Here is a 19,747-nt window from a genome sequence, read left to right on the forward strand (position 1 = left end):
AGGAAAATAGAAATTGCTTTTGCAATGTATTTGTTATGAATGTAGGTTAAAATGTAATGGACGATTCTTGGTGATTGTTTTGTAGACCTCAAAGGAAGATCTTCTGCAGGCTGATTTTGAAGGCGCCTTAAAGTTCTTCAGAGTCCAACTTCCAAAGAGATACAGGGCAGAGGAAAATGCAAGAAGGCTAATGGAGCAGGCTTGCAACATTAAGGTAAGATAATAAAGGTGGAACCTGAATGCAGAGTAACGTGGCAAATTATGGAAAACCCTCTGTTTGTTGCTGGATTCTGACTGTGTTGAAGGCGCTGTGGTATCTGACCTAGTCTCTCTCAGACATTTTTGTCAGGGTGGTCTGTATCTGTAGTGGCTGTATCTTCTAGTAGGACTTAGAGTGAGCCTTGGCTGGTTCGGATCGTAACAAGAGGAAGACAAACATTGATCTTACAAGTGGGCCTCTAGAGGAGCCTGCTCTGATAGTGGTTTCCACAGCAGCAGACTTAGTATTTAGATTTTGCCATCTATTTTAAGATCATTTAGGGCCAAGCAAGAAACGCACCCTTCCCACCAATTTCCTGTTGGCTTGGGGATCTGTCAGAGGAGGATTTCTAGGTGAATCAGTTTCTGGAGTTGAAAGGGGTTACGTGGCTCTGGCTCCATCAGGTCTATGCATGGGCTTTTTGTGCTTAACTCTTACTGGATTTTAAGTTGGGTAAAGTCATTCTCATTTTCAGTGGATGTTCTTGATTTGGAGTGCAATGCTTTCCAGTGAATACCTGTGTCTATTGAGGAGTTTCCTGTTAGATGTCCCATTGCTTTCTTCTGCTTCCTGCTGCTACGAAGATAATGAATGTACAGTATACAGGACTTATGGTGGTGGTGTTTGTTCCTACCTACTTATATTTTGAAATTCATGGCTATGCTTAGTGGCCATCTCTGATGGTAGATGTTGTCCATGGGTTTTTGGTCTGCCACCTAATTTCTCTCTGGTTTTTGTTCTGTTTTGTTGTTTGATGTGAATTATTTAATCCAGTTGTTATTTTTTGATGTGGGCGCAAAAATAGTACTTAAAAAAACTAGGTGAAAGAATCAAATAAGTTTTAGAGGTGTTTGTTGATGATCATAGCCAGAAAGTTGATAATTTCCTAATACAGAAAAATTATACAATCAAGTTTTATAATAATGTTAATTAATTTTGGGGCTTCTTTTATATTTATAATTAATCCAGTAATTCGCCAGAGTCCATCATATTACTAATTTCTGTTCCTTTACAGAACTAAGTTAAATAAGCTTGATTGTGAGTTTGACAAAACTAGCTAAATAAATTTGATTATGAGTTAAAGAAAAGGAAAGCACCCTGGTTAGGCCATGCTTTCCTTTCTTTAAGGGACTTTGAAAGCTCTGTCTTGATCTGCCTATTTCCATCCCACACCTGACAGATATATGTGGCTATATTGCTCCTTATCACATGTCTGATAAAACTAAACACATTTATAAATAACTTGAAATAGAAATCCCTATCTAGAGAATTGTGGTATCAAGGTGAGATAGCATTTTTAAAGGTTTTTTAAATCTATATTTGTTTTTTGGTCTGGGCTGGGTCTTTGTTGCAATGCAGGCTCTCCAGTTGCAGTGCCTGGGCTTAGTTGCCCTGCAGCCTGTGGGGTCTTAGTTCCCTGACCAGGGATTGAACCCACATCCCCTACACTGGAAGAACGATTCTTAACCACTAGGGTAGTACCAAGATAGTACATTCAAAAAAAAAATTTGGAACCAATTTACTGATGTAAATTCTTGTACCTTTGGCATATTCTAGGAAATCTTCTTAACCTAACCATGACAAAAATATAAATTTGTTTTCTGAACAAAGATCCCAGGTCTTGTAGACTTCACATTCTTACAGAAGGAAACAGACAGCAGTAACCAATGAACATAATAAAGAATATACTTAATATGTCAGAAGGTGACAGCTATGAAAAGAGAAAAAGTAGGGCAAAATAAGCAAGATTGGGTTGATGGGGAGAAGAAGCATTACAGTTGTTAGATAGAGTAGATCTCATTGAAGGTAAAGAGATGAGTTAGTCATGGAGATGTCTAGGGGAGGAGCACTACAGCAGAGGCAACAGCTAATTCAAAATCCCCGAGGCTGGCTCATGCGAAGTAAAGTTAAGGAACAGCAAGAAGACCAGTGTAGAGCTGGAAAGAAGGGAATGAAAATAAGGGCAATAGGGGAGGAAGTTCGAGAGCTCATAAGGCCGCTGTAAGGGCGTAGGCTTTGCTTTGTATGAAGTGAGGAGCCCTTACAGAATTTTGAGTGGAAGAGTAATAAGATCTGTCTGAGGTTTTGGAGGATCACAGTGCCTACTGTGTTGAAAACAGACAAGAGGAAGGTAAGAGTAGAAGTAGGGAGATCAGATGTGGGTTTGCAGTAATCCTGGTGAGAAATGATGGACTGACCAGGGTGATCATAATGGGGAGAGACACAGAGTGGAAGTGGTTGGAACCTGGACATATTCTGAAAGAGAACCAACAGGACTTCATGATGTATCAGACATGGGTGTGAGAGGAAAAAAGGAGCCAAAATGATTCCACAGATTTGGGATGAAGCAATTATAAGATAGCGTAGCCATTGGCTTATTAGGCACATGACTGAAAATGTGCTTTGACATAGACTTCCCTTAGCACAATGCCCAGTGTAACACTTTTTTTTTTTTGGTGTCATTAGACTTGTGTTTGAATTTTAAGTTATTTTAAACTAGATTCTAACTGTTCAAAAATAACAAGTCAATGTTGAATGTAAGTAACTTAAGAGAAAAAGATTACACTGTCTTTCAAATGAACTCTGTATTCAAAGAGATCATTTTCCAAAGGTATTAAGAAAGATAGACCTCTAAAGTCTTCATCCTGAAACGCAAACTTTTAAACCCTTTATGACTGTTTTATTTGACTAAGATCAGATGACTAAGCAGAAGCCACGTTTGTCTGTAAATGTTGAAAATATATTCCAATGGTCATGGTGACTGAATTTTGTGGGTGGTAGGTTTGAAAGATAGGCTTCATCCAGATGATTGTCCCCGAGCTGTCAGAAGGAAGTACTATAACCTGGGGCAATGCTGTAGGGACCTATTAAAATAAAACATTCATTTCTAAGAGTAAGAGAGTAGAGAGTAAAGAGGTACAGGTAAATGTTTTCAAGGGAAATCTAGAATGATGGGGAAATCACTGAAAACAAAAAACCCAGGAAAGTGATTTTAAAATATGAAATGTAACAGGGAAAGACTTTTGCCCAGTATAATTTTGAAGCTCCTCAGAGGATGGAGGAAACTAACAGTTGTCAAGCCAGAAACATGAGATCAGAGAGACACTGAAACATAAAATGTCAGAAAACAAGTTCAAAATATGACCTGAATGGATTGTTCCTGGGATGAAAGTGCTGTGTGTAACCATAGTGATTTATTTGCACATGAACAGATAGATAAGAATTCTTTAAAAAGTAATACTAGGGTTGTTTTTGTGTATTTTGTTAGTTTTTTGTGTTTTCTAAGGAGAGTACCTTTTTCTTAGATACAGTACCCACAGGGTTGTTTGGTTGTTGGTTGATCAGTCACTGTTGTATGTGACTCTTTCCAACCCCATGGACTGTAGCCCACCAGGCTCCTCTGTCCATGGGGTTTTCCAGGCAAGAATATTGAAGTGGGTAACCATTTCCTTCTCCAGCGGGTCTTCCCAGATTAGGGATCAAACCCATAGCTCCTGCCTTAGCAGGCAGATTTTTACCACTGAGCCACCAGGGAAGCCCACCTACAGGAACACCATTTTAATTTGTAACATGATTATAAGGTGGATGTGAGGTTTAGTTGAAAGAAGGAAGGCATAAATAGTACAGTATTCAGGGTTTGTGCTGGGACTAGAAGGTAGATCTCCCAACATGAAAATTTAAGATTGTTAACCAACACCTGCATTTTGAAATAGCCTTTATATCAAGACCTTAAACATTCATACATAATCGCACATATATACCTGCAGTGATACTTAATCCTTATGTATGAAGCACTCTGATGTTTTTTCTTCTACTGTATTATATTCTAATTCATTTTAAACTTCTCTCCTTCTCCTTCCAAATCCCCAAACCAAAAAGCTAGTCACAACGCACTAAATGGATTTCACAGCAGCTTACAGTTTTGAAAAAGAACTCAGGCCTGTTCCACTACTGCTCCCTCCTCCCCTTCCCCCATTCTGATCGACTGCAACTGTGAGAGGTTGTGGAGGGTGAGGTGTTACACTGAATAATGAAAGTGGGAGTCTGGTAAGGATGTGAGTCATCGTGCCATCTTTATAGCAGCATATGCGGGCAACTGGAAATGTTAGGAAATGATGGACAGACCAAAGCTCCATATTAGATGGAACATTTAAAGAAAAAGGCAGCTACAGTATGGAATAGGCAAAAAAGTTGAACTCATGATTTCTTATCCACAACCTGTATAAGATTAAGAAAAGAATTCCTGTTGAAAGTAATCCATTTTTTAAAATTTTAATTATTTGTATAATATTTGTATATGATCATATAGTCTTTGAATGGACATGTTCTCATTTAATTACCCTTCAAAATGAATCTGTCCTCTAATTCAAAGAAACTGGGTAGCCAGTAATTTCAGTTAACTGACTGGTTTTAAAATAAACGCAACAGTTATAGGTAAAAAATAACTTGTGAGCTCTGTGTGTTGATAAGAGGATTTATTGATAAAGCACATTGGATTGGATAAATAACTTTATTCTTCTGAAACCTGTGTGATACTAAATATCAGGAATATTTTTGGTTTTTTTTTTTAATTTACTAACATGACTTTAAATCATTCTGGTATTTCTTCTGTTCCTTATGATCCAGCGAGGCTAAAATGAGAAAATATGTTTACCCATCAGACTTTACTTTGAAAAATCATTTAGTTACTAATATATGAATATCTTACACTTTCACAAGAAGGCAAATTTTGTTGAATATCATTATTCAGTTGTTAGCTTATAGTTTAAAATTTTGCTGTGGAGAGCTTCTTAAACTTGGATCTTGGCTTCATGGACTCTGAGTCACTAGAAATTTGAATTTCTTTATATAACCTTCTAAGCATCCTGTGTTTCCTAGTGAGACAATATATAGCTTTTATTGGATTCTTAAAGGCAACTCAGTGACTCAAAGAAGTTAACTTTTGTGTTGTGGGATCATCTTAAACATATTAAGAAAATAGATATTTCTTTACAGCATAAGAATTTATAACTGTACCTATATATATTCAAGTATATATATATCAGTTCAGTCCCTTGATTGTGTCCGACTCTTTGCAACCCCATGGGCTGTGTCACAGGCATCCCTGTTCATCACCGACGCCCAAAGCTTGCTCAAACTCTTGTCCATTGAGTCGATGATGCCATCCAACTGTCTCATCCTCTGTCATCCCCTTCTCCTCCTGCCTTCAATCTTTCCCAGCATTAGGGTCTTTTTCCAATGAGTCAGTTCTTTGCATCAGGTGGCCGAAGTACTGGAGCTTCAGCTTCAGCATCAGTCTTTCCAGTGAATATTCAGGACTGATTTCCTTCAGGATTGACTGGTTTGAGCTCCTTGCAGTCCAAATATACATATAACCTTTATAATTATTCCTGTTTTTTTTTTTTTTTTTTTGCATACTTTTATTCAACATTAGTCACATATTGTATTAGGTTAAATTGATTAAAGTACCATTTTCTTTGGTCAAATGCTTGCTAAGTTGCTTCAGTTGTATCTGACTCTGTGCAGCCCTCTGGACTGTAGCCTGCCAAGATCTTCTCTCCGTGGCATCTTCTAGGCAAGAATACTGAAATGGGTTGCCATTTCCTTCTTCAGGGGATCTTCCCAACCCAGGTTCAAACCTGTGTCTCCTATATCTCCTGAACTGGCAGGTGGCTTCTTTACCATTGGCGCCATTTGGTCAAAAGCTGCCAGTTATTCAACATTGTATATGACTTAATTCAATATTTCATGCCTCCTTATGTTTCAAATAGACTATTTATGTGATGATGACATATTAAAAATTAGGCTTGTTTAAACATAGAGGTGTTTATTTAGTGGTCATTGCTCTGATAAAAACAAAAAGATGGAAAAAAAAAGATGAATTAGAAGAATAAAATATAACGGAAGTCAGAGTATTATAATACGTTAGTCCTGTGGCTGTGAAAACCTTTCCTGAGGATTAGTCTCCAAAAGTGGGGGAGCACGTCTTTTTTTCTCCAGTTAACTTTTGTTTGGAACAGTGTTACAAGTGCCACAGTTGTGATGAACCCCATTAGCAGTGAAGTTCAGCATATCGTTCAAAATATTCTTTTGGTAGATCTTCAAAATAAAATGTTTGAAAAAGTAAAATAGCCTATATTACTTGAATTTTATTGGTAAAATAACTTGAACGATATTAAAACTGCAGTCTGACATTAAACTGAAAGAAGGAGATTAGAGGGAAAAGGTCATTTACTGAATAACTACTATGTGCCAGGAGCTATGCAGGAAGACTTCTCAGAGGAATTAAGAGTTAAGGTGAGACACATGGATTAGCAGGAATTAAGGAGTACATCAGGGGCTTCCCTGGTGGCTTAGATGGTAAAGAATCCACCTGCAATGCAGGAGACCTCTGTTTGATCCTTGAGTTGGGAAGATCCCCTTGGGGAAGGCATGGCAACCCGCTCCAGTATTCCTGCCTGGAGAGTCCCATGGACAGAGGAACCTGGTGGGTTACAGTCCATGGGGTCGCAAAGAGTTGGACATGTCTAGTGACTAAGCACCAGAGAAGGCAGTGGCACCCCACTCCAGTACTCTTGCCTGGAAAATCCCATGGATGGAGGAGCCTGGTGGGCTACAGTCCATGGGGTCGCTAAGAGTCGGACACGACTGAGCCACTTCACTTTCACTTTCATGCACTGGAGAAGGAAATGGCAACCCACTCCAGTGTTCTTGCCTGGAGAATCCCAGGGACGGGGGAGCCTGGTGGACTGCCGTCTATGGGGTCGCATGGAGTCAGACACAACTGAAGCAACTTAGCAGCAGCAGTGACTAAGCACAGCACAGCACAGCAAGGAGTACGTGGAGGCAGGGGGAGGGAAGTTCCATGCAGAGAATATGCAGAGGCTCAGAGGTAATAAGAATAGATCGAATTGTCCAAAACCTAAATGCAGTTAGAAAATAGAGTTTGAGGAGGGAGGGAATGAGAGGAATAGATGGAAGACTAGAGAGATAAGCGGGGGCCAGACAGCTGGTACAGAGCCATGTAACCCTGTAATCCAATGGTAAGCAGCTTGGATTTTATCCTGGGGGGAGGGGAACGGATTGAAGTTTTAAATAGGAGACATAAATGATCAGATTTACGTTTTAGAAAGGCTTTTCTGGCTGGTGTGTGGAAAATGGATTAAAATGGATAAGGTTAGATATTGGTAACAGACCAATTCAAGAGTGGTTGCATTAATCCAGTTAATAAGTGACCAGCCTAGTATTAAAGAGATGTGGACAGATTCCAGAAATGTTCGTGAGATAGAATCAACAGATTCTAGTGATTAAATGAGAGCTTAGGGCAGAGAAGGAGAGTCAGTAATGACTCTAAGGATTCTTACTTAGGCAACTTGGTAGTAATCACTTTATGAAGGCAAGCAAAGAACAGACTACAAGGATGGAGGATAATGAGTTAAGTGTGGGACATGCTAAGCTCGTGGTGTATAGCCACAATCTCAAATCCAAGTACATAAAACTATCCAATAAGCAGCAGGTATGGAGTGGAAGTCAGATCTGAGCTGAAAGTAGGCATTTGGATGTCATCAGTATTTGAACTATGGGAGTTGGTGAATTTTCAGAGGAGCAGAGAGAAGGGTTGAGGATAGATTCATTAACATATAAGAGAGTCACTGAGGCATAGAAGCTAGTGAGACTGGAAAAGCAACACTCAGAATAGTGTGAAGTGTGAAAGCTAAGGGAAAAGGTATATTTTCAAGACGGAAGAAGTTGAACAACTAACCAGATACTTAGAGTTCACATAAGATACTGAGAGTGGAAGTGGATGTCATGCAACAGTTAATGATAAAGAGGTGCTTTAGTGACAGCAGTTCAGTGTGGTGATGATGTATAACAGCCAATGATTCAAGGAATAAATGGGAGGTGAGTCAATGGAAAAGGGAAGATGAGACAACTTCTTCTAAGGAGTTCAGCTTAGGGAGAAAACAGAGGATGACAGCCAGCAAGCCAGAGCATAAGTACAAGAAATGTGAGGTTGAGATGAATTTTTGGAGGATGGGGAAGATGGCTTTAAATGCTTAAAATTCCCTCAATGAATCAATGTCTTCATATAGTATCTACTACATATCAGGCACTGTGCTAGGCCCAGGGAATGCAAAGTTGAACAAAAGCAGAAAAACTCCCAGAACTCATGGAGTTTATATTGTGCAGAAGATATTAATTAATCATGCCTTAATAGATACACAATTACAAAGTGAGACAAATGCTCAGAAGGGATATAATAAAGATATATGAAGAGCAGAGAGCAAAGGAACCTGACTTTGACCCAGGGGATTAGGTAAAGCTTTCTTGCACTGAAATGATAAAGCACTTCAGACTGAAGGAAATGTGCAGACGCTGTGGGGTGGGAGTGTGGTATGTTTAAGAAATAGGAGATGGCTCAAGGAATGATGACGGCTGGTATCCAGGGGCCAGACCATGCATCTTCAAATAAGAAGGAAAGGTCCACAAGAGAAAAAGCTAAAGATTCGGTATATATCAACAGAGACAGACCTCAGATAAAAGAAGGTACTTTTTTTCCATTACAGCAGGAGGGACTGAGTAGATGGGGAATAAAAGCAAATGTGCAGGTTAGGGAAGGGAAGGGAAAGATGAAAGAAATGGAATTCTCATATTCCATTTAAAGGTTTCTCTTATTTCTGTTAAGCAGCATCCAGAATCAAGGGAATGTAGTAGAGCTAGAGCTCTAAAGAATACAGACAAACTTTTAGATGTTATAGAGAATGGAAGAACTAACTGAGAAAACACAAAAGAATTCTTGGGCTGAATTGTTGGAGATCGTGAATTCATAATGGCAAAAATCTGCAACTGTTTTTTGGAGTTTCTCTAGAAACACCCACCAATCCAAATGTATACCTGAAGAAAGCGATTAGTTTCACTTATAGCTGAGGTTTTCCACCATCAGACAAAAGAAGGGCAGTGCAACCTGGGCAGTGGTGCACTAATAAGTCAGACCTTTGGGGGCATGAGAGGGAGGAGTGAAGGGAGAATCTCTGATTTGTAGCTTTTGCCAGTTTCCAGGTAGAATACTTCCACCATGGCCAATTTCAAGGTACCAGTGACTTAACAACTGGCACACAATTTCTATTAACAGTCATTTCTGTTGGACTGGTAGCTTCTAACACCAGCACGCCATGGGGTCAGAGAGATAAGGCTCGTAGCAGGAGAGTGGTTAACATGATAGATAATGGAATAGAACCAGTGAAAGAGAGAGTGACAGATAGGGATTGAGAGACTATAGGACAAGGGGGTGAGGGAGAGGGACAAAGAACTGAACTCTAAGAACGCAGAGAGTGGTGATTACCCAAGAGAAATGCGTCTTTTCGCCAAAAACACTTTTATTTTAAGGACAGTTTAGTGACATTAGACGATAATACCGACCTGTGCTCAGAATTTTCAGTTGGTAGCTCAGGCTATGATTTTTCCAGTAGTAATGTACAAATGTGAGAGTTGGACCCATAAAGAAGGCCGAACACTGAAGAATTGATGCTTTTGAACTGTGGTGTTGGAGAAGACTCTTGAGAGTCCCTTGGACTGCAAGGCGATCAAACCAGTCAATCCTAAAGGAAATCAACCCTGAATATTCATTGGAAGGACTGATGCTGAAGGTGAAGCTCCAATACTTTGGTCACCTGATGCGAAGAGCCGACTCATTGGAAAAGACCCGGATGCTGGAAAAGATTGAGGGCAGGAGAAGGGGACGACAGAGGACGAGATGATTGGATGGCATCACCGACTCAATGGATATGAGTTTGAGCAAGCTCCGGGAGATGGTGAAGGACAGGGAAGTCAGGCATCCTGCAATCCATGGGGTCTCTAAGAGTTGGATACGACTGAGCTACTGAACAACAAAAGCTCAGGTTTCTTAGTAGCAGCAAAATCACACCAGTTGCTAAATATTTTGCCATCCATGGCTAGTTCATACAGTTTGCTTCTCTCTGTCCTAATAAAATTACCACCATCACTACCATTTTACTCTAATTGTAGAGATTTAAAATGCATTGTAGGAGGAATAAACAAAAGGGCAGAGACTGTAAGAGTAAGGGAAATAAGAGTAAGAGGAGGGCTCTAGTGGCTAAAAACAAAGTCCTACCCTAGCATCTTCCTCTTTCACACCAAAATCATCTTCCTAACCCTGCTAAAGAGGGGCCCACCACTGACCATATGTTACCATGGTAACTACCTGCCTCCAAAAACTTGAAGGTCTTCGTTACCTATATATTATACTATGATGGACCATTATCCGTTCTCCCAAAGTGGGTTAATACAATTTGATCTTGCCTCTCACAAATCATGCTTTTCATGGACTAGAGGTAAATTCATTTGTCTGGAGATTTAATATTTTTCCCTCTAAGAACTCCATATCTGTAACCATGGTTTTGAAGTTAACTGTTTGAAAATAACTTTCTCACTAGAGGAAAACTATAAAGAACAGTTGTATTAAAAGCAATTTACCTCTAATTTCTTCATGCCGTTTGCTATTTCTTTCTGGCGATTGTTGCTGTGTATAAACAAGAATGTAATCTCCCAAATAGAAGCTTTTTCTGAATTAGCAATGAGGCCCCACAGAGGCTTTTGTTGACTCCATGAATCTAAAAGACACACCGTTATGTGCATTGTGGAAAGGGCTCATGTTTAATGGAACCATATCTCGTGTTCCTTTCCTGTAGAGACCACTCACAGCCACAGTTTGGACTCTTCGGTTTCAACTGTCATAGTGTTCTGCCAGATTAGTGTTAGTTTTGTTATAGGCTACAATGATGTGATCATTAACAAATAGATAGTGAAGGAGTTTTGATATCACAACATTTGCCTCACTTTTCCTTTGAAGCTTCTATTAACATTGATAACCCTCAGTGTGCCTTAAGATTGGGGGAATTGTTTTATTTTCCTCCGAACAAGGATTAATAAAATTTGATCCTGCCTCTCACAAAGCACACATTGTAGGAATGAGCAGAACATGCATTAATGTTCTCCATGCTCTGAAACAGTTCACAGCAGGTAGAGAAAACAGGCCAGAGCTCCAGATGCCCAAGCCTCAGCCGCCCTTCATCTTTAGAAATCTCTGCTCTTCTGGCCATTCCTAATCAGCTGGAATACATTTGTATCCTTCGTTGCTTCCGCTATTTTATTCAACCATCATATCTGCTTCTGCCTTTCATTCTCTTTCAGTTTATTAAGGAGAAACCATGTAAACACTTTTAAATTAACTTGATGGGTGAACCTGGATATTGCATGATGAACTGATCTATAAAAATCATTTCATTGTCCTAGTCCAAGAAAAGTAAGATAAATGGATATAAAAATTGATTTTTATGTGGGCATCTCTTTTTTCAGAAACACAAATACTAAATCATAAGAATACTTGCATCTCAAACTTGGTACAATGTCCCTAGAGCTCTCCACATACAATTAACAACAAAAAAGGACATTTCAGAACTACTCTTTCAACTAGAAGTTTCCCTCCTCTCAAACTTTTAAGTATTCTTTTTCCCTGCAGCTAATTCAGTCTCAGCAGTCTTCTAAAGACTTAGTAAGACAAATGGTTATGCTCTTAAGTGAGAGTTTTCATATTTCATATAACTTTCTGCAGTGCTTCGCCAATTATCCAGTTGTTGTGATTTATGTTTATCTGTGTAGGAGAATAAAGTTAGAACCCCTCTTCCTTCTCTGGAAGGAGTGGTAATAAATAACTTTCCCATAGCTATTTACAGTGAGAGGCACATCTCTTTGTTTTCCTTTGTTGAATTTGTTACAGTATTGCTTCTGTTCTGTGTTTTGGTTTCCTGGCCATGAGGCATGTGGGATCCTAGGTCCCCAAACAGGGATGGAACACGTACCCCACTCCCCTCACCATTGTAAACTGAAATCTCAACCACTGGACTGCCAGGGAAGTCCCCCTCTTTGATTTTTTTTTTTTAAACTACTTGAATTCATGTTGAGATTATATTTCAAGTATACTTCACAGTTTGTGTTTGGGAATCTGATTTAGACAAGAAAATAAATGTACTTCTCTGTGCCCCTGTTGCTGCTCATTGATAATAATTTTAAGTTTTTTTTTTAGGTAGCAATAAAAATAAATTATAAATGTCTTAGGTGTTTAAAATAGGTTAGCTGGGAAAGCTGAGCCATTGGAACTTGGGGGTGTTTCAAACACTTCAACTAAAGCTGTGTCAGACGCCAGTGCCTCTCCTCTGGGGTGCATAAAGTATAATTATATTTACTTAGTTATTCATATTCTTGTTTCATGAACTCATGGATCCATTTAGCATTTAGCTGGGAAATGACCAAATCTAATTATTTAATAATACTCTGGAGAGCTTACTTATTTTACTATTACACCTTTTTCTCCCTCTCCCTGCTCAACCGTGAAAAGTTCTTTTCTTTTTAAATGAAACGTATCAATGAGAATAGCAACCCAAAAAAGATAATGGAGATTTTTTAAGTGTTATTCACATATCACCAACTGTTTGTCAGGCTTTCTGAAGCTCCACTTAAAGGCAGACAAACTTCTAAGGGGAAAATTATATACCTTGATATAGTTGTTGTGCTGTGCTGTGCTTAGTCACTCAGTTGTGTCCGACTCTTTGTGACCCCAGGGACCATAGCCCTCCAGGCTCCTCTGTCTGTGGGGATTCTCCAGGCAAGAATACTGGAGCGGGTTGCCATGCCCTCCTCCAGGGGATCTAGCCAACCCAGGGATCGAACCCAGGTCTCCCGCATTGCGGGCAGATTCTTTACCTTCTGAGCCACCAGGGAAGCCCTCTGTAGTTGCTAGTTGTGATTACATGGGACGCTCCTTTCTCATAGTCAGTTCCTCTGGTCTGGTGACATTCTATTGCTGCCACCTGTGGAAGCGATTTCTTTCATCTGGAATGTTTGGCCTCTTCCTTTTCTGTGCCTGTACCACTTTCTACCTAAATTTCTGTAATATGTGATTCAAATGGTTTTGTCATCACCATCATCACTCTTATCATCATTATTACGTGAGGGAATCTTGGCATACAAACCACCTGAAGAGGTGGTAAAACTTACCACGACATACCACTTGTCACGACTGAACGAGACAGAGTGTTCCGTCTCGTTGTTCAGGTTGGGGGAAGCTTCAGTCACTCGGTTTGGCACAGGCTCAGTGCTTTCAGCAGTGTGTTCTTGGCAGCGTTTCATTCATTCTCCTTGCCAGGCACTACATTATCCTGTGTTATCCTCTGTCCTTAGGGTCACTGTACTTTTTATTAGCTCTTACTACCTACTGAAGTTGTTCACTAAGTTGGTTCCTAACCAACAGTACTGTTTTTTCTGGGTCTCATGTCTGTCCCCCAGTTTCATGCCTGTGGTAGTTTGGTAGAGCTGCTATAATAAAATACCACAGATTGTGTGGCTTAAACAGCAGAAATTTATTTTCTCACAGTTCTGGAAGCTGGAAGTTCAAGATCAAGTTGTTGGCAGTTTGGCTTCTTCTGAGGCCTCTCTCCTCACCTTGGAGATGGCTTTCTTCTCTCTGTGTCCTCACATGTCCTGCCTGTGTTACCTGTGTTCTTATCTCCTCTTCTTACAAGGATACCTTCCCTAGTGGCTCAGACGCTAAAGAATCTGCCCGCAATGTGGGTGTACCTGGGTTCAATCCCTGGGTCGGGAAGATGCCCTGGAGAAGGGAATGGCAACTGACTCCCGTGTTCTTGCCTGGAAAATTCCATGGACAGAGGAATCTGGTGAGCTACAGTCCATGGAGCTGCAAAGAGTTGGACATGACTGAGCAACTAACACCACTGCTGTACTACTACAAGGATACCAGTACTGGGAATTAGGGCTTCAACATGTGCATTTTGAGAACATACAGTTCAGCTCCTAGCAGTGTCTTTCTCACGGTCAGCAGAATGCTAATTTTTCTGAAAGTGTTCCCTTCTTAACTTGAACTGTATCTCCAGCATCTGATGACACATGACAGTTTCCTGTGTTTGTCAGTGTACCCAAGTTCTCCCATTTTCTCCTAAATTCTCAGATTTTCTAAAATATCCTATTTTTCTTCACTGTCATCAGCCCACTTGGCTGGCAAGGAATTTCCTCTGGCATGCATGTTAGCTTAATTTATCTTGTGTACCCTGTTCTGGTGTGGTCCACATGCATTAACTTGCGTATACTCCTATCTCTGTGCTGTGTGCTGTGCTTCGTTGCTCAGTTGTATCCGACTCTGAGGCTACCATCTGTCCATGGGAATTCTCCAGGGAAGAATACTGGAGTGAGTTGCCATGCCCTCCTCCAGGGGATCTTCCCGCATTGCAGGTGGGTTCTTTACTGTCTGAGCCACCAGGGAAGCTCAGTCCTGTCTCCGTATAGTATCATATCTTATACAAACCATAAGCTCCCCCAATTCCCATCAGTTCCTAAAGGAGAGGCTGTGAGTTGTACAAGTAAATAAGTTACATCTTAGCAGAATGTCTAGTGATAGAAGAAAATCTCGATTCTGTTGTAATAGAATGAGTATTTTAAGCAACACCATGATTTGGATACTGTTTAAGACCAAAGGATTTAGTTTATTTTCTAAAATCATTTATATACAACCTTTTATTCAAAAATGAAAGTAAAGTGGAAGTAGTCGCTCAGCAGTGTCCAAATCTTTTCGACACCATGGACTATATAGCCTGCCAGGCTCCTCTGTCTCCAGAATTCTCCAGGCAAGAATTCTGGAGTGGGTTGCCATTCCCTCCTCCAAGAGATCTGCCTGACCCTGGGACCGAACCTGGGTCTCCTGCATTGCAGGCAGATTCTTTAGCATCTGAGCCACCAAGGAGAAGCCCTTATTCAAAAAATATTTCATGAAATTTTAGGATGGCTTCCCAAGTGGCTCTAGTGGTAAAGAATTCACCTCCAGTGCAGGAGACACAGGAGATGTGGGTTCAGTCCCTCGATTGGGAGGATCCCCTGGAGGAGGGCATGGCAACCTTCTCCAGTATTCTTGCCTGGAGAATTCCATGGACTGAGGAGCCTGGTGGGTTACAGTCCAAAGGATCACAGAGTCAGACACAGCTGAGCGACTAAACATGCAGGGTTGTAGACATTACGCTTGTAAGGGAAAATTTTGGGGTTAAATGGTTTTTTTTGACATGGTAGGATCTTAGAACCTTCAGAATTTGTAGTTATAGGCCCCTGACATTGCTTGTCTGGACTATGGTAGCTGCCTCAGACTGACTAACTGGCCTCTCTGGCTTCAACATTTTATTTTTTAATTGAAAGATAATCACTTTAAAGAATTTTGTTGGTTTCTGCCAAACATCAACATAAGTCAGCCACAGTTATACATATGTCCCCTCTGTCTTGAACCTCCCACCCCATCCCACCCTTCCAGGGTGTTACAGAGCCCCTGTTAGAGTTCCCTGAGTCATACAGCAGATTCCCATTGGCGGTCTGCTTTACATATGGTAATGTAAGTTTCCATGTAGTTTCTTTTACTTTTCTTTTCCATGTAGTTTCTGGAGTTTCTTTTACTCACTACCACCAGAGTTTTCTGCCTGGAAAACCAACCTCATCTTACCGCTCCTCACTTCAGAGAGCATTGCTGGTTCTCAGCTTGGCACTCATCCCCAGGTTTCACATCAATATGCCATATGTTTTCCTGACCTCGTCACATCTTGTCTCTTCTACCTGGAACTTGTAATGACTATCCTGAGAAAGTTACTCGATTTCCTTGAGTATGAGTTTTCTCATTATGAAATAAAGCTGCTGCTGCTGCTAAGTTGCTTCTGTCGTGTCTGACTCTGTGTGACCCCGTAGACGGCAGCCCATCAGGCTCCACCATCCCTGGGATTCTCCAGGCAAGAACATTGGAGTTGGGTGCCATTGCCTTCTCCGTGAAATAAAGCTAATACCTACTAAACAAAAATGAAGAATTAATAAAGCTAAACATATCTGTGAAGCACTGGCTAAATTATTTATCCAATCCTTTTGCAGTTATGAGGTCAAGCAAACCCCTATCATCCTTTCATACCTAGAACTGACACCACCCGTTCTGGGAGCCTAGGCTGCTGTTTAATTCTGGCAGTTCCTCCACTAGAGCACCACAGTTGGAGTTAAGAATGTGGTTTTCTGAAGCCATGTGGTTAGAGTTAAACCTTGGCTTCTCTATTTCATTTTATCTGGTGTTACCTGTACCTCAGTTATCTCTTCAGTAAAATGAGGATTATATTGTCTATATAATAGGATTACTGTGAGGATGAAGTGGGATAATATATGTAAGAAACTTAGCAAATACTATGCATCATTAGTATACAAAAAATGTTCATCGTTATTACTGTAATCGGTTTGAGTTCGTTTCTCCCATTGTGAGTTCCTCAAGGGTTTTTCTCTACCTTGCTACTCTCTAGATGCTTTGGGCTGGTTCAATGCCTAGCATAAAAGCTGGATCAAAGAGGTCACTCATTAAATATTTATTCAGTTAACATAGCCTATTCATTCCACATGAGGAATATTGGGCTTTAAATCCTCTCTGAAAATACTTGGGAAATAGAAAAACCCTCATGTGTCCCACTGAAAAATATTCCTGGTTTCTTCCTATAGAAAAGTGGAGTATCTAAATTTCTTGGTCTGAATGCAGCTTTAAGAAGGATGTCCATCATATTGTATGGATTACAGAGATCATGTAATATAAATTGGTGAATTTTCCACCTTTCAATACCTTTAACACTTAGATAGACTACACAGAAGGTCAGCTTTATTCCCTGATGCTTAGGTAACCAAATGCTCTTCCTTATATTTAACTATGCAAGTTTTCAGATTATTAGTCAATAATTTTAGAATTCTAAAAGTTTTTTCAAGTTTTATTTGCATAAACCTCTTGGTTGTCTGTGGTCAAAACAACTGTTGCAAGAACTGAAGCCGAGGTGTATATACCACAAACTTTTGAAATAGGGTAGACGTGGGACTTCCCTGGTGGTTCATTGGTTAAGACACTGAGCTTCCACTGCAAAGGGTAGGGGCAGGTTTGATCCCTCATTGGGGAACTAAGATCCCACATGCTATGTGGCAAAAAAAAAAAAAAAATTAAATAGGGTAGACAGTCAAATTTAATAGAGTGTATAATCAAAAGACTGCTAATACAGATCCCAAATGACAGACTAATCTGTTCCGTCTTTACATAAGAAGTTATAGTCATGTTTTGTGTTTTTTATGAAAAAATGCTCTTTTAACATATTTCATAATTATTAATTATATTTTATTCTTCATGAATTGAAGTCAGGGAATATCAAAAATATAGCTGCATGTTTATGCTCTGCATTGATCTATTGTTGAATAGCAAGTCATCCCTGAACTTACTGGCTTACAACAACAAAATTTCCCACAATTCTGTGAGTTGACTGGCTGGTTCTGCTGCTGTTATCTCTGGATTCATTCATGTGGTAGCATTCAGCTGGTGGGATAGCTCAGAGTAGGGTCTCCCTTTCCACATGGTTTTTCATCCTGGGCTGCTTCTCAGCATTGTGGTCTCAGATTTCCAGGAAGGCAAGACCCAGTGCATAAGCACCTTTCAGGCATCTGCTTGTGTTACATTTGTCAGCGTCACATTGACCAAAGCAAAGCACATGGAGAGCACTCCACAGGGAAGATGATGCCAGGAGACGTGATTGATTGGGAGCCTGTCTTGTAACAATCTACTACACACACTCAGGGTAAATTTGTGTTTCAGTACATAAAAACAAACCAACCACCCCCCACATTAACTTCGTTTCTGATGAGAGGACTGAGTTTGATGTGGAGAGGAGACTTCCTTTCCATTTAATGTATTTACTTTCATTTATTAATACTTTTTATTTAATTATATCTATATCCTTTGGTGCAGTTTCTTTTACCATAGGCTGATACTGCTTCTTCAATTGGAAAAAAAAAAAAAACTTTTTCTATAAACCATTATCAGTTTGGGTTCCCTGTTAGGAAGTAATAGTTGCTTTTGAATTGTTAATGAAACTTGAGTAGAGATACTCTGATTACAAAGAAAATTCAGTCTGTGATATTAATTTTATTGTACATGAGAAAAGTTCACAGGAAACTTAAAATTCTTCAGGTTTACTGTGACATAGCTACCAATAATTTATAGGGGATTTGAAATAAATATTCTATTTTATTTTCAGGATATTTTGGTTATATTTCCATTGTACTGTGTGTTATCTATCCACCATGTTGACCAGAAAGAATGGTTTAGATGACATAAGTCACTGGGAAGAGAGGAATGCATTTGCTTAAGACAATCGCACACAGGTATATTGCAATAAAAGATTTAGAGACAAATCTGAATCTCCTAAAATACCTACTTTTTTGGCCAAAGTAGAGCAGCAGCTCGCCTTTAAATTCACATACTTTGATGAGAAAATTAAGGTTGACTATTGACATTGGTTTTTCAAGATAAATGTCTCACATTATTTTTTCCGAGGGTAGGATGAGTTCACCTTATTTTAAAGAAAGGACAATCTGATACTTTCTCTGACACAGAGCAATGAAAATATGGTGGAACCAAATGAAAGTTTGCCACAAGATACCAGCCTAGCTATTCCGTGCTTTGCCGTGGCGGACTCTTTCTTTGGATCTAACGTATTTAATTGAGCTCAGGGTTTGGCTGTGGTCATCTGATCCCAACAGATGTAACTTCAGACTTCTAACATGGATGATGTAGTTAAACTCATCTTCATGTAAGTTTTTCATGGTGGACCATGCATAACTGAAAAAGAGCTAGTTTCCTATCTAGAGAAGAGGGTAAAAGTGTGAAAGTGAGTATAACATCACAGGATCGAAACTCTAATGACTTTGTTTTTGATGGATCCAGGATCTGGGGAGTAGGGAATGGACACAAGAGAAGAGACTGTGTAATATATTCCCAGTATTGGGAGGGAAATGCCATTGAAAAACGAAGGAAGACGAAAGTGAGGCAAAGATCTAGTACTTTCTCTTTTGAAAAATCGGATCCCCTAGTAGAGTACAGAAGGTGTCCCCAACTGCCGAGGATCTAATGCCTGATGGTCTGAGATGGAGCTGATGGAATAATAGTAGAAGTAAAGTGCACGGTAAATGTGATGTGCTGGAATCGTCCCCAAACCAGCTCCCTCCTCTGCCCCACCCTTCTGATCTGTGGAAAAATTGTCTTCCACAAAACCTGTCCCTGGGGACCAAAAGATTGGCGGCCAGAGTACAGCATTTATCAGGAAAACTGCTGCAGGAGACAGATCTTGCCTTTACTGCCCAGAGATACTTGCTGCTGTGAAGAAGTGCGCAACTTAATCTTGCCTATTGGCTGATGTTCCCTACTGTTTTCTATTAACTGAGCCCAAAATCAGATCCAAAGACATCCTCCCCAGAGAGTAGGTGGATGGATGGTATAAACTAAGTGCTTGCTATGGGCTTGTGGCTCGAGGAGATGGCAGGCCTGTCTCAGGCTCTCCCTACCATCGTGTTGATAATATCCTC

The 19,747-nt window shown here is 40.0% G+C and overlaps 1 protein-coding gene across 3 annotated transcripts in view; it reads left to right on the forward strand.

Moving 5' to 3' along the window:
• Window positions 1-19,747, forward strand: part of RABGAP1L (RAB GTPase activating protein 1 like) — a 740,636-nt gene that overhangs the window by 586,538 nt on the left and 134,351 nt on the right. For all 3 annotated transcript variants that reach the window (XM_027565384.1, XM_027565383.1, XM_027565385.1), the window contains one exon: window positions 86-214. In XM_027565384.1, the coding sequence (XP_027421185.1) occupies window positions 86-214 (129 nt within the window). The remainder of the gene's footprint in view (window positions 1-85; window positions 215-19,747) is intronic.

The sequence above is a fragment of the Bos indicus x Bos taurus genome, chromosome 16 (genome assembly GCF_003369695.1).
Source record: "Bos indicus x Bos taurus breed Angus x Brahman F1 hybrid chromosome 16, Bos_hybrid_MaternalHap_v2.0, whole genome shotgun sequence".
Lineage (NCBI taxonomy): Eukaryota > Metazoa > Chordata > Mammalia > Artiodactyla > Bovidae > Bos > Bos indicus x Bos taurus.